Source organism: Cinclus cinclus, chromosome Z, assembly GCF_963662255.1.
Source record: "Cinclus cinclus chromosome Z, bCinCin1.1, whole genome shotgun sequence".
In the NCBI taxonomy this organism is placed as follows: Eukaryota; Metazoa; Chordata; class Aves; order Passeriformes; family Cinclidae; genus Cinclus; species Cinclus cinclus.
The window spans coordinates 83,428,766-83,445,506 of record NC_085084.1 but is presented as its reverse complement, the minus strand read 5'-3'; the positions used below and the strand labels follow the sequence as shown (position 1 = coordinate 83,445,506).

At 42.2% G+C, this 16,741-nt stretch overlaps 1 protein-coding gene across 2 annotated transcripts in view; it reads left to right on the top strand.

Moving 5' to 3' along the window:
* Window positions 1–1,865: 1,865 nt before the first annotated feature.
* SMAD2 (SMAD family member 2) overlaps window positions 1,866–16,741 on the top strand; it is a 49,476-nt gene continuing 34,600 nt past the window's right edge. For both annotated transcript variants that reach the window (XM_062512676.1, XM_062512675.1), the window contains exons 1-2: window positions 1,866–1,949; window positions 12,858–13,147. In XM_062512676.1, the coding sequence (XP_062368660.1) occupies window positions 12,915–13,147 (233 nt within the window). In that variant the 5' untranslated portion in view covers window positions 1,866–1,949; window positions 12,858–12,914. The remainder of the gene's footprint in view (window positions 1,950–12,857; window positions 13,148–16,741) is intronic.

The window sequence follows — 16,741 nt, the reverse complement described above, 5'->3', positions numbered from 1 at the left end:
TAAACTCCCACCTTGTGGCTTCCCACTCGTAGAATCATAGAATATTAAGGGGTTAGAAGTGACCTTAGAGTTCATCTAGTCCTCACCCCCACTGCCATGTGCAGGGACACCTTCCACTAGACCAGGCTGCCCCAAGCCCCATCCAACCTGGCTTTGAACACTTCCAGGGTTGGTGCATCCACAACCTCCTCTGGCAACATGTCCCAGTGTCTCACCACTCATAGCAAAAAATTTATTTCTAATATCTAACCAAAAGATCCCCTCTTTCAATTTCTATCCATTGTCCTGTCACTGCAGTTCCTGACAGAGAGTCTCTGTCTGGCTTTGGCCCTTTTGGATACTGGAAGTTGCTGTGAGGTCTCCATACAATCTTCTCTTTTCCAGGCTGAACAGCTGCAGGGAACCTGCTGGGCATCACTGCAAGGGTCTCTGCAGACAGAACAACCATGGGTTTCACAAACGGACAGGTCACCAAGCATGCACTGTCAGGCAACGGGCTCTGATTCCCTTGCGGTTAGCTTTCACCATTACCTCAACAGAAGCGGTTAAAGCTTCGCAGAGACTATTGAAGGCAGGAAGGACTTTTTTATATCTAAAAAAACCCCCAACATATTGGGGGGAAAGGCTGTGTTAAGAGTTACCGAGTTTGGGGTGCAGGCAGCAGAGGGAGGTTGGGAAGGCTCTGGGGCTGCCTTGTGTCCATGTCACACCTTGGGAACCCTGGCCTGGAACTGTGGTGCCATTGTGGGACATGGAGCTTTAGGCAGCGCTGAATTTAATTGAATTTATTTAGAACTGCAAAATTGTTTAGGCTGGAGAAGCCCTCCAAGACCAGTGAGTCCAACTGCTCCTCCAGCACTGCCAAGGCTACCCCAACCCATCTCCCCGAGTGCCACATCCATATGGCTTTGAAATACCTGCAGGGATGGGGATTCCACCATTGCCCTGGTCAGCAGTGCCAGGGCTGGACAGTCCTTTCCATGAAAGAATTTTCCCCAATTTCCAACCAGATCCTCCCCTGGCCCAGCCTGAGGCCGTTCCCTCTCCTCCTGTCCCTGGTCCCTGGGATAAAATCCCAAATCCCCCCCGGCTGTCCCCTCCTGTCAGGGAGTTGTGCAGAGCCACAAGGTCCCCCCTGAGCCTCCTTTTCTCCAGGCTCAGCCCCTTTCCCAGCTCCCTCAGCCTCTCCTGGGGCTCCAGCCCCTTCCCCAGCTCCGTTCCCTTCCCTGGACACGCTCCAGCCCCTCGCTGTCTCTCTTGTCCTGAGGGTCCCAGAGCTGTCCCCAGCACTGGAGGTGTCCCAGCAGTGCCAGCCCAGGGGACGGGCATTGCCCTGTTCGTGGTGTCACCCTGTTGCCGGTAGGAGCCAGGTGCCACTGCCCAGCCAGGCAGATCCCAGCTGGACCCCAGCGGCAATTCCCTCCGGGAACCCATGCACTTTTTCTCGGATCGCTCAGTGCCCGCTGCGGAAGGACACGGAACCGGAGCGCCGCACTGCGGCTGCGCCGGTACAGCTCACTCAAACCTCCGATGAGCCGCGATCAACCTCCCGCGGCGGGTGCGCGGTCTGTGACTGACAACCAATCCAACCAATGAACGCTGTGACCTCGACCCGCCTCCCTTCGCCTCACGCCTGTTTCTTCCACTCCCCTTCCCTTGTCTTTTTTTTTTTAGCGCTGCGGGCATACCATTGGTGATTCTGACTGCCAATTAGACCCGTTGCCCAATCGCAGTGCGGCTCCTTAAAGGGAAGATAAACACGACCAATGGGCGGCTTCCCCGCCCAGTGCCGGGGGCGGGGTGCCTCGGGGGGCAGGCCCTCAGAGGAGGTAACACTGAGGGAAGAGGCGGCGGCCGCATAGCACTCGGAGAGACGGAGGAGGATAAGGAAGAGGAGAGGAGGAAGAAGGAGAGGAGCGGTGGCTCGCGGTGGATCCTGGTGGATCCCGGTAGGTGCTGGTGGATGCCGTGTCCGGGGTCCCTGTCTGATGGGCAGGGTCGCTCCGCTGGCGCTGCGCGGGCCGTGAGAAACCGTCCGGGCCTGGTCCCAGCGGGGCCGGGGGCGCCTCCCTACGCCCTCGCCCTTTTTGTTGTGGTGGGACCCGGGCTGGGTTATCCTGCTCCCGCCGGCATTACCCCCGGGCGGTGATGGGAGGGCCGCGCTGTGCTGGCCGTGTGTATGTGTGGGTGAGGGGAGGGAGGAATAAAGAAGTTTTGCGGTTCCTTCTCTCCCCCGCTCCCTCCCTCCGTGCCCGATGTGTTTTCCTTGCAGGGGTCTGCGGAATATCCCGAGCTGGAAAGGGCCCCCGAGGATCATCGCGTCCAGCTCTTAGTGCTGCACAGGACACCCCGTGTGCCTCCTGGACGTGCAGTCAGGGTTAGATGTGCGAAACTCCGTGGAGTTTTGGAGGAGAAAGTCAGGAGCGGTGTGGGGTGAGGAGTTGTGTTTGAAGCTAGAAGTTTGTGTTTGGGATTGTGGGGCTTCACCTCATCCTTTTGTCTGTCCCCTCTCCTTGTTTGCAGGGCTGCGGGTATAGAATACACATAGCCCGTGTGAGACAGGACTTGAGATTAGTGGTTTTATTCATGCCTTTAATGCTGCAGCAATCTATGTGTTGTGAGAGGGCAGGGGTCGGTGGGATACTGGGAGATATTCCTCCCTGAAAGTGTAGTGAGGCACTGACAACAGGTTGCCCAGAGAAGCTCCATCCCTTGGTGGTGTTTGTAAACAAGCACAGCCTGGTGAGTGTCTCATCTGACTTGATAAGTGCACGGGGGAAGCTGTGTCGTGATAGGGGCAAGTGGTTGTGGAGAGTTGTGGAGTTCCTGTTTGTAGGGTTGGTTGTTTTTTTTTCTTTTTGTGGAGGGGAGGAGAAGTGCAATACAGCATGGTCTTTTAGTCTTCGCTCTGGGGAAATAAAAGAATGGAAAAAAGTGTGTGAATGAGTGAAGAGCTCTTGTGATGATTGTGGAGAGCTATTGAGCAGCTGGGATTCAGGCTGCAGGCTGGTCTTGTGTTTCTTTGGTTGTCCATCACAGTTTCTGACTGAGAAAAACCCAACACGTGTTGTGCTCTTTTCAATCGCTTGTGAGTGAGATAGCATTAGGAAAAAGTTTGTTTACTGGGTTTACCAAAGCAAGGGTCTCCAAAAAATGCAGCCTGTGTATATTGTGTGTGGAGCTCATGCTGTCACTGGCCATGGGTATAAATGAGTTAGAGTCCATTGGTAGCGAGAGATTTATTATAATAATAATAATAGCTTGTTAGGAGACCGCAAGTAACAGCAGGTTTGTCTTTTCCTAAGTGTTCTGTCTTAGCCTGGAGAGCTGTACTTTCAAACTGATTCATGACATTATTTCTCTGGGGGCTGGACTCTGTAGTGACGGACTTATTAGTTGTTGCTCGGTTCTCCAGGCTGGAAAAGAAACACCCTCTGGTTGAGGTGAAAGGCCAGCAGAGCGAGGTTGCTTGTTTAGATTTTCTCATGCTTTGTCGAGGTGTTGGTGCGTGAGTGGGTTGTGTGTGTGCTGCTTCTGAGACACAGCTTTCAAACTTCTAACGTTTACAGGCTCCGGTGAATTCGAGGGGGATGAGGGTGTGAGTAAAGGAGGTGTTTGTGAAGTCCCTTCCCCCCTTTGCTTAGCACTATCATGATGAAAGATAACATTGGTTACAAATGCCTTTACAAAGTGGAAGGGGAGGGTCTTGTTTAAGGTGGTTTTCACTTAGAGATGAGTCTGAACATATGTTGAACAGCATATTGGGGTGTTGAAAAGAGTAACCTGGCACCTGATTTTTGCTCTGCAGCTGTGTTGGTCAGACACACCAACAGTCCCCAAAAGTGTAAGTGTTTGAAGATCCAGTTTTCTTTATTGAGGAGGCTGGATGGGCGTGATAGAACCTTGGAGAAGAGTTCATCAGCTTTCCCGAGGTTCTGTTTCACAGTAAAAAACCAGGATAACTTAAAAAATTAGGTTAAAGAATTGGTCTCTGAACTGTTCTCTTGTTTCCTTCCACCCAGCAGCTAGCTTCCCCAACAAAATCAAATACACTGGAATTGCACAGCAAACCTTCAAATGAAAGGTTCTCCCTGGGTTCTTCTCCATCTTCCTGTTCCACTTGATCTTTCAGAAGTCTTGAGCACCAGTTGATATAATTGAATTTATTGGAGCTCAAAAAACCCTCCCTGCTACTGAGGGCAACTTTAAAAAACCTTGTTTCCATCTCTCTAATCCCTTTCCCACAAAAGTACTGGGAGAACAGGCTTCATAGTATTTTCTGGGTAACAATGAATCTGAGCTCTGCTTGAGACTGAAGCAGATTCCTAAGTTTTGTTTGTATAAAGAACAGTACGCAAAGTTTTAATTATTATAAAAAGTATTCCAGAGTTTTCAAATGTATTCAGTGCTGCCTTAATGGTTGTGCATGTAAATGCCCTGTAGTTGAAAGCATCCATTTATGGGCCTGACTTGCTAAGTGAGCTGTAAATTCTGCTTTTCAGATTGGATTTAATGACTTTTATCATAAAGCCATAAACTGGTTGTGAACTGTGCCGAGAGGCAAACAATACCTAAGCTTACTTTGCCAAAATATTTGTAATTGTTGATTTGTTAACTGAATTGCTGCAGGTCATGCGATGGGATTAGGTTTTTGTAATAGAATGGAGCGTACAGGCAGCCCTGTGCTCAATACTCTCTGAGCTAGAAGAAGTTGGCTACTGCAGAAAATCTTCCTAAAAATTCCTCTCCACTTCCAGTAACAGTAATTCCAATGCAAACAGTGAGCCTTCATTCCAGACGACTTTTTACTAAAATTATGTGTTTGAAGGCTCAGTGTGAAGCAAGACCAAGCAGAGACTGCGAGAGGGGAGCTCCTGAGTCTCCTTTCAGTTTAGTCTGGGACTCAAGCTTGGTTTAAAACCCTGGAGCAATAAGAGGTTAACATCAGATACATAACATAATGGAACCCTGTTTATCAAGGGGATGGGGGGCTGGCTTGTCTGAGAACACTAGGCCTCTATTGAAAGTGAACTTGCATTAACTAATTGTTAAATGCAATTGTTTGGGCTTTAACAAAGTGGAGGAGCTGCTAAGCTGTAAACTGAAACAGGTACCTAGGTAACTGATAGCAGCTCTGTGAATATTCCTGTCAAATTTAGCCCTGGAGTATTTATTTTCTAAAATAATGAAATGACACTTGCCTATTGCACATGGAAAATTTTAGTCAAAATTAATGAGGTGAGAAGGGCTTAAACTGCTGTGTTTTGGAGTGCTTAATCACTGCTTTTCTGGAGGTGTTAATGTCCTTTGAGTTTTAAGAAGCAGTACTCTGATGTTGTTCATAATACTAAATTAGTGGAAGAATTTTGCATCTTTGCAGAGACAGGTGGATTGGTCAACTGCAGTTGAGATAGTTTTCCTATTCTGCAATTTGAGAGGAGTTGCCAAAATACATAGGGGTTTCCAGTACTTTAATCAAAGGTCAGTAAAATTAGCAGCTCTTCCTTCTCATTTCTCCTGTTGCAGGCAATTTTAGTATGCCATGAGCACATGTGTTAGATGGAGTGCTAATCTTTTTTTTTTTTTTAATAGCAGTACAGCTTTTTATTAGTGCATTGGCTACAATTTGAGGTAGCCCTTAGGAATTGAAGAAAAATCCAGCTTCCCAAGCTTTTTTAAGATCATGTTCATTCTTGTTTTTCTGTATATGAGGAATTTGGGTTTTCTAATTCGATTCATAAACAGGCTTCATGGAGTAAGTGAGATGTACAGTCATAAATAGGTGAATAACTATGTTTTTAATGAGTACAGTTATGTAGAGTCTCAAGATGCATTGCAATACTATGCTTAAGGTTAAAAATGAATGTGTAAATTGAGTCTCTGTATAGGCATGTTTCAATTTCTCACGCTAAAGCTGGCCCAGAAGAGGAAATCCCTTTTCTCCTCCTGCCCTCCAAGGTCACAAGCATCATGCCTTGAACTTCATCAACCTGTGTCAAAACAGAACCAGGACCTTGCTCTTGCTGCTCGGGACTCTGGTCTCTGAGCTGGGCTGAGCTCCTTGGGATGGGAGTTGTCCAGAGCCACCCCCCCTACTGGGGTGATTGGCTGAAAACCTAAACTGGAGTCTGATGGCGTTACTCAGTAGGGATGAGCTCCCCTTCCAAAAGAAAAACCAAAACAAACCCCAACACCCAAACGCCAGCAAGGGAATATTGCCCTACTCTGACCTGAGTATGAGGAGGTAAGAATGAGCATCATATAATTTTTATTTTTTGGTGATGGTTCTTCAGGAAGGTATAACAAAAGCAGGTGTCTTTTCGTAGGAAATGAAAGAGTTAGCCCTTCTGCAATCTTGAAAGGCAGTTTTTGGTGGGAGTGGTGGGTACAATAGACTTCCCTTGTCCATTCCACTGAGTGATTTAAGCTAGAGTGTGTTCTATCTGAAATGGGAAACACTGCCTTTGATTTTAGTTTGAAGTTCATACTGAATTCAGGTACTTGTTGTGCACTTGGTGAAGTTGATAAAGAATCTTGCCCAGATTCCAGGAGTAATTAAAAAAACATTGCCTTTGAAAAAAATCTCAAAAATGGGACTAAAATAGGGAGGAGATGAGTTTATAGACATTCTCTCAAATACCAGAAATTACTTTCCTCGATCTTCTTTCCTCAGGAGCTTAACTTCTGTCCTCTTTATTCCAGAAGACTTCTTGCAAATGAAATTCTTCTAAGCCAGAATACTTCTAGTAAAACCAGGCAAGATCAGATTTCTTTATTTCAAGTTTAAGGTGAATAAGCAGACTGATATGAAATATGTTGCATAAGGCTTTAGAATAAATTAGCCAGAAATCACTTGGCATTTTTGGTAGCACCAGTGTGTTTATAGTATGTTCCAGACACTCAGGAAAGGAAAATTTCCCTTGAAGATTTTAGTCTGCTAGCATGCTGCCCTTAAGGTTTTCTTCATCTTTTATGCTTAGTTTATTGCTGGGATCATGGGCTTAATATTTAATACTTGTTCCAGAGAACCACAGTAGAATGGAATAATAGCAGACATGACTCAAACTTTGACTTCAGAAGTTGCCAACTATGACACTGTTTGACCAACTACAGAAACATGTGTGTATCAGGGAGCCGAGATATGCTGTGGGGGCAGAGATGAAACAAATACCACCAAAGTTAGGCAATTTGTAGCTTTGCCAGTCTTAATCTGTTGGGAGTAACAGCACATACTCTCTGTGTTCCAGCAATCTAAAGAAACTTTTGTACCTTTCTGGGTAACAGTGAGTACTCCCTGAGTATCCATAGCTGCAGTTTGAAGGCACAGTCCAGAGATGGACTTGGGATGGAAAGCGATGAAATAGAAGTTTTCTGCTATGGAGCACACTGCTGACTTGGTACTACTAGTTCAGCGACAAGTTGAGCTTGGAAAGGGATCTTGAAAATCTCCCTACAGTTACTCACAGAGTCCCTGAATCTTGGTGTGCTATAGTGGATATTGGAAGTGGTACACAGGAAGGAAAAAGAGATCAGATTGGGCCTCAGCAGAAGAGAGCAAAGGGGTCATGGTGCAAAAGAGACCAAAGATAAAGCACATGTGAGCTCCTTTTGAAAGCAAAGGCTGTGAGCACTCAGTGTTTTTGAGGAGGTTGGCTGTAAACTACAAGGGTATCACAAAGAAACGCTTCAAATAAGAGAATATGTATATTCAGCATGTATTTAATCTGAGGCTATTTTAGCAATGTGGAAATGTTTCTTGCTGCATTGGTAAGGATTGTGTTCTGTGTGCATTTGGGGGAAGAGCATGTTTTGTTGAGTTGTTTTTTTAGTGGATGAAGAAGGCAAAAATCTAGAGGAATGTTTTTAAGTAAGAGGCAAGTGTCAGCAGCAGCAGTGTGTGCAATTACTGTTCTTTATGAGATCAGAGCTTCTTCTATTACTATATCCATTTGAAGGTAGAAGTTATAACTGATGAATAGAAATGGGATTTGCTGGTCAAAAATGAACTTTTACAGTGACTGCTAAACCCATTGGTATGAACAAAGTGTTTCTGATACCATCTGGGTGGGTACAGGTAGAACCAAATGCAGGTCTAGGGCTCCTTATTTTTATTTGAGCTCCTGACAGATGTTCTGCAGCAGACATGTGCATCCTGCCTTCTGTCTCTAGTTCCTCATGAGGTGTAAATTTCTGTCTTTGTACTTTTTATTTAAATTATAATAATATAAATTATATTATTATATCAATTATATTTTTATTATATTAAATATAATAATAATATAATACTGGTAGCTTTAGGATAATATGACCAAAGGGATAAGTGCATAGATAACCTTAGGCTGATAAAATTTCTTTTCTTCGGTCCTTAGAGTAGTCCTTATTGCAGTGTTTTCAAGTACTTGTAATTTAATTGAAGAAGTAAAGCTTTCAGGCTTGGCATCTCTCCAGGGGAACATCCCAAACTGTGTGAGCTGTGTTCAGATAGTTTCTTTGTGACAAGAGCCCTCTCATTTCAGGGAGGGATCTGATTCAAGTGTACAGTGTGGTGAAGCTTGCAGACCAGGTGAATACAAATAATTCTTCAGCAAAGTTTTAAGTGGTAGAACAAGATTGACTTTCTGAAACTAGGAAGGGAGTAAATTAAATTACTAAAAGTAGTTCTTTTAATAGTGGACAGTTAAATGCTAGTGCAGTTTGCCACAAGAGATTGTGAAGGCATGTTCAGAAGGTGGTTAGATGAATTTGTGGACAGCAAGTCCATAAATTGCTTCTGACAGGAGTAAGTAGCAATGTAGCCTTTAATGTTGTGTTTTAACACTTTAAATTGCTGAAGGATTATGAGGAGAGTGGACTGCAGAAAACAACCAGGCTCATATGCTTTCCTTGAGTAGCATGTCCTTTTGCCACCTTAGGAACCTTTGGAGCACAGGGCTGGATGCACCATTGCTGCTTTTTCATTGCAAAATCTCCATTTATCCAAATTGCTCTCAATTCAGCCCACTCGTGCCTTCCAGTTTGCACTGTCTTCTCTAGGATTGGAGCAGAGTGCTTTTTTTTTCATAAATTAAGGTGGCTGAAACACTCACAATCAGCTGAAGTATTAAGCTGAATGAAGTCCTGTCCTACTTGTGTCACATTCTCTCTGCTCACCCTTTGAAAAATACAGGGCCACTACTGAAATAACTTACTGAAATTCTTATTGGTAACTCCTGGCAAATCCCTGATACGGCAAAACAATAGCTAGAAGGAAGATGTTAGTTTAAGCCTCCCAGACTCCTAGCCTGCAGCTGTGATGTATGTTGTGTTTTTGTTAAATAGCTGCTAAGCTGCAAAACTCATTGTTAGAAAGGGCTCTTTAAATGTGTCTCTTGGTGTTCTGGGTTTTTTTACAGCTATTTTTCATGGAGGTAACAAATCAATTGGTGCTTTCTGACATGTTCTGCAGAAACTGGATGGGCACACATCTTGTAAGCAACTGTGTGAAACTAAGTATAGTATCTGAGAATTTCTGATTAGTTCGGTCTGAGCCTGTAATCTTTTGGAAATGCGAAAAGAGATTTTCTAAAAATTTATTTTCTTCCAAGTATGTCAAAATAACATGAGGGTTCATATATGGAGAAAAACTGAAATGTATGGAATTTCTAAATTTATTCGTGCTCCAAGACTTAAGTCACTCAATGTGCATTTGAAGCAGAAAGGCAAATCTTTGTTAAAAAAAAAAAATACGCACCACCAGACAATACCGAAAATTATATTTCTATCTTAGGGGAGATAATACTGCAAAATTGAACACCTCATCACAGGGAGTATTAAAAAGCTGAAAAATTGGATAAGAGCATTGAGAATGTTTGGAGGGCCTGGAAGAATAGGCTCTGCAAGAGGCTATTTACCACCCTGGTAGTAAATGAGACCTTTCTGAAGTCTGTGTTTTATAAGGCTGACAGTCAAAGGAGTATTCTGTGGCACTGAAAGGTGTCAAATTTGAAGCTGAAGAACAGAAAATACTCAGATAAGGATAAGAATTGGTGTGTGGATCAGCAATGATAGTGGTACTTGATTGCCTACATCTGTTGGTGCTGAATTTAATAGTTCAGATATTACACTGTCAATTACTGCTCTTTGAAACAGGGTCTTAAAAGCCAAAGAGGTTTTCTCCTTTAGTACAGTCTTTCTGAATTTATTGTGTGTGCCTCTGAAGTACCCAATGCTTGCCTTGCTCAAAGGCTGAAGTACTTTTATAAAGCTCCCAGTGACTGCTGCTCCTGGTTTTAGAAATCAAGTGTGTTTCTTCAACCAGTGGAGGCCGTGCAAGCCTGTGTGTTTAATCTCTGGAGCTGCTTAGTGTACTCATTGGGGGTCTAATGTGTCTCACTGCCTGGCCCTCAAATGGTTCAGAACATGTCAGGCTGCTTAATTTGGCTTTGTCACCATAATAAATGATTTAAATTAAAGCACATTTCCAGCTATGCAGTCAACACTAGCACTGCAGTTGAAGTGTGAGGCTGGAGTTCTCTTTCCTCACTCCTGTAATATTCATCTGACATCACTTGTAGTACATCAGTACCATGTGTTAGCAGCTTGTTAGCTTGAAAGGGAACTAGTTTGGCAAAAACCCGAGAAAATTGATGGGCTTTTACTCTTACCTGGCTGAAGTTTTGTTGAAGAGCATTAGCAGTGGTGGTGCCACAGGGGAGAAAGGAAGGAGAGCTGGGCTTCCTGTGTCAAGGAGCTGTTGTGTTAGCGTCACTCCTTATGATACTACACCCTGAGTGTCTGAGTCAGTGTTTCGTTTTAAAATGTTGTTTATTCAGTTTATTTTTCTTGTTTGCTGTAGCCAGGCCTCCGATACAGTGCTCAGCAAAACCTGCAGTTGGAGTTACTGGGGACAATTCAGTAATAATTTGATATTATTGGAATAGGGAAATTTCTCTATAGCCTTGTGTGAAAATGAATGCTTTAACTTTTTACCAGGGCCTCTACTGACAAAAAGTGTACAACAGTTTAAAACAGAGAGGGTTGATCTGGATTGGGTATCAGGAAGAAATTGTTGCCTCTGAAGGTGGTTAGGTCCTGACACAGGTTGCCCAGAAAAGTTGTGGCTGCTCCATCCCTGGAAGTTTTGCAGGCCAGGTTGGATGGGGCTTGGAGCATCCTGGGATAGTGGAAGGTGTCCCTGCCTGTGGAAGAAAGTGCAACAAGATGATTTTTAACAGTCCATTCCCACAGTGATTCTGTGATTTAGGATGGAGTAGTTTCAATGGCTTGCATAAAATTCAGTGTTGATCTTGATCCCTGTTAATTAGAACCTCTGTCTCCTTGACCCCAGAAAACTACATTGCTTACTTCAGTCATATTTTTGTGTGCTCTGAGGAACTGTTTTATGGAGATATATTTTATTTGAAACTGAAATGTCATGCCTACTGAATGTTCTGTTTTGTGGAAGTTGCAAAGTTACGACTTAAATTACCTGTAGAATGTAATCTTTGATTAGTTGTCAAGTTTGTTGACTTGGCCCTCACTGAAACTGCAAAGATGTGACAAGGCATAAATTAGCCATGAATGCTGCAGCCTGAAGTACCTCAAGTCATGCTGTTGTGCAGGTGGGCAACTTGAATAAGATGAAGTTGGTATATTTTGGATAGATGTGGGGAGTGTGCCTGTACAGGTTGGAGAGGCACGTTAGCTGCCTCCAAAGCTCAAATTAACTAGCCTGAAGGTAGTGTTAACTTTTAGCTAAAACAAGGTATTTTCAGCTGACTGAACTAACTTACACAGTTTGGGAATATGGGAACTTTCTGGAGTTCAAATGCCTATTTGCTGCCTGGAAATGGGATCATTTTTGACTTCAAAGCTATGCTTTCATCCATAGGACCATTAAAGTTCGTGAGCAATTTCTAGCAGCTGTCTGTCTCTTGATTTCAGGTATTTTATTTTAATGCCTAAAACTAGCCTAATGGAAGCTGCAAAAGCAAGATGCTCTTTTCTAAGTGGCTATCATTTCTCTTTTAAGTGATTTGAAGTGTGTATTGCAGTGAATGCTAAACATAGCTCCAGTTTCAGCATCCCTTTTAATATTTAATTTTATATTAATATCCCGATCAGGTAGTTACACTAAATGAAAGGCTTTTAAAATTGAAAACACAGTTTTACTACCCTGATGCTTGCAAATTAAGATTTCAGCTGTTCCTTTAGTGAATTTCAATTGAACTGTTCCTTTTAGTGAACTTGATTTTAAGGGCTGCCAGCTGAGAAGATTCATTATCTGTAGGCTACTGAATTTTTGAGGGGAATAGACATAGTACTAGACTTTGGGGAATTTGAAATTGGTGTCCCCCCATGGAAAAAAAATTGGTAGTTACTTAAAACATGACAAACAAAATGAGAAGATTTGTGAAATGGTTGGCCGTTGGCAGGTTTTTATATCAATTTGTAATGACTAAATCACCTTCCAAATGCAAAAATCACTTGCTAAATTAATTTGGAGATGAGCAGGACGCATATATATGTATATGCAATTTGTCAATCTCTTGTGGAAAATAGTAATAAATTACTAAAACTTGCTAGCCTAGTTACAAAGCTAGACTCAAATTACCTTCTGTATTTGCTGAAGTTTGCTTTAGTCTGGAAAGACTTGAACTTCTAACAGTAATTTTGGTCTGCGTTAGCTGCTGAAGAGTCGACAGCAAACTTGGTCTTTATTGATGAACGACTGTGATACACTAGTTTTTTTTGTTTTGTTTTGTTTTGGAATGAAGTGTCCTGTGGCATTTGTCAGTGAAAGGTCCTGAAGCAGGCAGGTGGTTGTTCCATGTAAAACTTCAGGCTAATGTGTCTCTTGTTTTGGTTTGTGTTTTTAGGGATCACACAGGAATCTCCAGTTCGTTGCTTGCTGAGTGTCCTGTGTGGTGAAAGTCATGTCCATATTGCCATTCACTCCACCAGTTGTGAAGAGACTTCTAGGGTGGAAAAAATCTGCTGGTGGCACTGCAGGGGCTGGTGGTGGTGAGCAGAATGGTCAGGAGGAAAAGTGGTGTGAGAAGGCAGTGAAAAGCTTGGTCAAGAAACTGAAGAAAACAGGACAGCTGGATGAGCTTGAGAAGGCAATTACCACTCAGAATTGCAATACAAAATGTGTGACAATACCAAGGTAAGTGATGTTCTATTTGAAATTGTTACAGCCATGTAGGAAATGACTAAATTGATGCTCAGACCTTCTGTGAACAAATGATTGAAAAAAACAGTTGCATGCTTTGGTTCTTTAAAATTATTTATAACTTGTGTTGGATTAATACAGTGCTTGCTTATAACTGAATCACATGCTTTGTGAAGTCACAATTTTGTTACATTTCAACTTTCCTTGCTGTGTAGGGTCCTGTTTGTGTGTGTTTTGATGATATTTAACACTTCTCTTAGTTTGTAGCACTGCCTTATGTTTTTATTTAATAACCTTGTCTATACTTGGGGAGGGGGGACATACTTGAGCCAACACTTTCTCTCTAAAAAATACAAAAAGACTAGTTTTTCCTTGGTCAACACTTCAGTAATGTAGTTATTTTCAGTTGTGTTTGCTAGTTTAAATTGTACAAGCTGTCTCCATTCTCCCTTTTGAAGGGAAATTTTATCTTTGGAGGCAGATTGTCTGAAGGCCAGTTTATTTACTGTAATTATTGTTATTGTTTAATGAAAACACTTTGTTTAATAACTTGGAGTATTCCTAGAATTGCTCTTCTGCTCCTGATATGTATAAACATTTAGGTGAACAACTTGCATTCTACCCCTTTGACTTTCCCAGCTTAATTCATAGCAACTGCTGTGCGAGAGCAAGGGTTGTGTTTGTAAGTATAATGCAGTCTGCTCTTGATTCATGTTGCACTTAAATCCCACTGGGGTGCCTGAGCAAGCTCTCTGTGTGTGACAGAAGTCTCAAATCACTTCACAGGTATGTTTTTCCCTGAAAAAGTTAGAGGATCTCACTTTCCTGGGTTCTTAAGTCACTTGACACTAAAATTATTTATAGGGGAGAGGGACTACATCTGGTTTATGAACTTCATTTCTGTATTAACACATTCATCCTAGCTACTTTTAAACCTCGTATTAATCATAGCGCAAACTAGATTTGACTGGTGTCACTAATAATTCCATATATCAGATGTGTTGTGGCTGTTATCTGATAGTAGTTTCAGCATTCTGTTTTCGATTTGACACAGCTGTCTGGGAAAGTCATTGAGTATGCCCTGAATTAATGACTATTTTCATTCTTTATCTTTCCCTTCTCTGTTCACCTTTTGTTTCTTACCTAGAATATGCCCGAAATTTCTGGCTTTCCCTTCTGTTTCCTTTTGCCAGATGGAAACAATTGATTAAGGAACATATAGTGCTTTCTGTCTTAGTGTATTATCAGCAGACTAAGATTGGAACCTGTAAGGTTGTATATTTCTTGAGATGACTCAATACATTTAGCAAGTCTTTACTAAGATGAAGTGCTTAATTGGAAGTTATTTCATATGACAGAAGTTAAACACACATGGTATAAAATGTCTATCGAGGTTCCAGAGCTCTTGGATTTTATAGAGCTCTCCTACAGTGATCCTGAAGCAGTAGATATTATTGCTTCAGAAAAACAGATGTCTACAACGGATTTTGTTAGAAGATACAAATGGTATCCTAATATGTCATTATTTCTTGAGTAGACTTGAGTATGCTTTTGTGACCTTTTGTGCTAAAGTAGCCACAAAAAATAATTAAAATAGAATACAAATATTTTGTAACCAGCAGTTCTTGCTGTTCTGTCCTTCACTGAGCTGTAGAGAGAACTGGACCTGGATTTTACTCCTTGAGGACCATAGGAGTAAGCCAGGAAGAGTTCTTTGCAGGTGTTGGCTATTACACAGGGTTTAATTTTAAATCAAGAAGTGTTTTTGGCATTAATGGGGAGGGTGATATCAGGGTTGCCAGCAATGCCATACAGAATTTGAATTTCATAGCTGGGTTTTGTATTGTTGATATTACTTTGACAGCAGTAGTGTGGGTTCCCAAGAAGTAACAAATGTCAACTCAGTACTGTAATGACTTCTTGGAGTTTCTGTTCTTGGATTTAGTAAGTTAATGAAACCACTGCTTGAGACCCACTTTAATGAATGTCTTAAAGATCTGCAGATCAGCAGGGATAAATAATAAAATGCTGAATTTGAAACATTTTCCTTACTAGTCAGCAGGAAGTTTGTGGTGCCAAGCTGCTGAGATGCAGTTCTGATGTGACAGCTGGGCTAGCTTTCCAAATGTTGTTCTGTTTGGGGAGGGATTTTGTGTGTGTTGGTTTTTTTTGAGCTAGCTTTAGTTTTACTTATTACTGCTTTTTAATTCGGTGTAGATATTGACAACTATTGTGAGATGCTTCTGTTTGTCACTGTTGCATTATTCCCTCAAAAAAAAAAAAAAAAAAAGTTTCAGTTGCAGTTCCACAAGTTTCTGGTCCCCTGGGAGATTTCCAGAGGGTTCGATACAGTGTTTAACTCTAGTATACTTTTTCATCATTGAACCTTAAAGCATCTAAACTCCCACGGACCTTTCACAAAACTGAGAAGCGGCTTGAACAAAAGTTGTCTTAAATCACCTACTCAGAAGTCTGCATTTTTTACTCTGTGTGTCATTGATAATCGTGCTGAATCAGGTTTATTCTGCTCTTGTGCTGTTTGTCAAGGTGACTGCACACTGAGGGAGGCTGATCCTGTGTGTACTACACAAAATCTGCTCATGTGGTAATTAACACAACTTCTTACGAGACTAATGGGGGTTCTGAGAAAGCAGAAGCAAACAGATGGAGTGGGTGTTGGCATTGCACAGCAGGACTGCTTAGCTCTTCATAAGTGGGTCAGTAATCTAGAGCAGAGGCTAAATAAGTACAGAAGTCCTTTTGACACTAGCCCTCTAAGTAATTTGTAGTTATCTTGCTGAATCCTCCCAGCAAGCCAGTGGGATTCTAATCACATAATCCCTGTGTATTCTGAAACTAAATATTGGCACGGGAGTTCACTTTTCTAAAATGCATAATGAATTTGGTGGCGCTTAAGAACTTGTCTTCATGCGCTCTCATGCAGTTTTGACATGGGCAGAAGATGCAGTCAGTGGAGGAAAAGTGTGAGCATTCTTCTTCTGATGGAACAGTTTCTTCCTTCCTAGCCTGGATTGTTCTTTGGAATCTCAGAATCCTAGAATACTTTGGATTGAGAGGAACCTTAAAGATCATCTAGCTCCACCTCCCCTGCCATGGCCATGTGCAAAGGCATCTTCCACAAGACCTGGTTCCTCAAAACCCAGTCTGTAAATGCTTTGGAACTAGTGATAGCTGAAATCCAAGCATTTAACAAACCAAACCATGCCATGTAGGGAATAATTAGCTGGCATATTGACAGTTTTAGCTTTATTTGAAAAGTTCTTTCAGTGATAAAAGCACAGAGAATTGGAATCCAAGGAAACACAACTAGTTTCAGCATCCCAGTATTTTGGTGTGATCTGCTGAGTGGTTTTTCTGTCTTAATAAGAGTGCAGATATACTTCATGCCTTATTTTTCTTCTTTTAAATGAGACCAAAGAACAGTTACTTTTGTAAAATGCCTTATAATGTGCAACTAATAAAAAGAGTTTAGTTGGGCCAGGTTTGGGATAATACTGACCTGGACTGTTGTAATTACTATATTTTCAAAATTGGAAATAAATTTAAAAAAACAAAATCTAAGGGAAG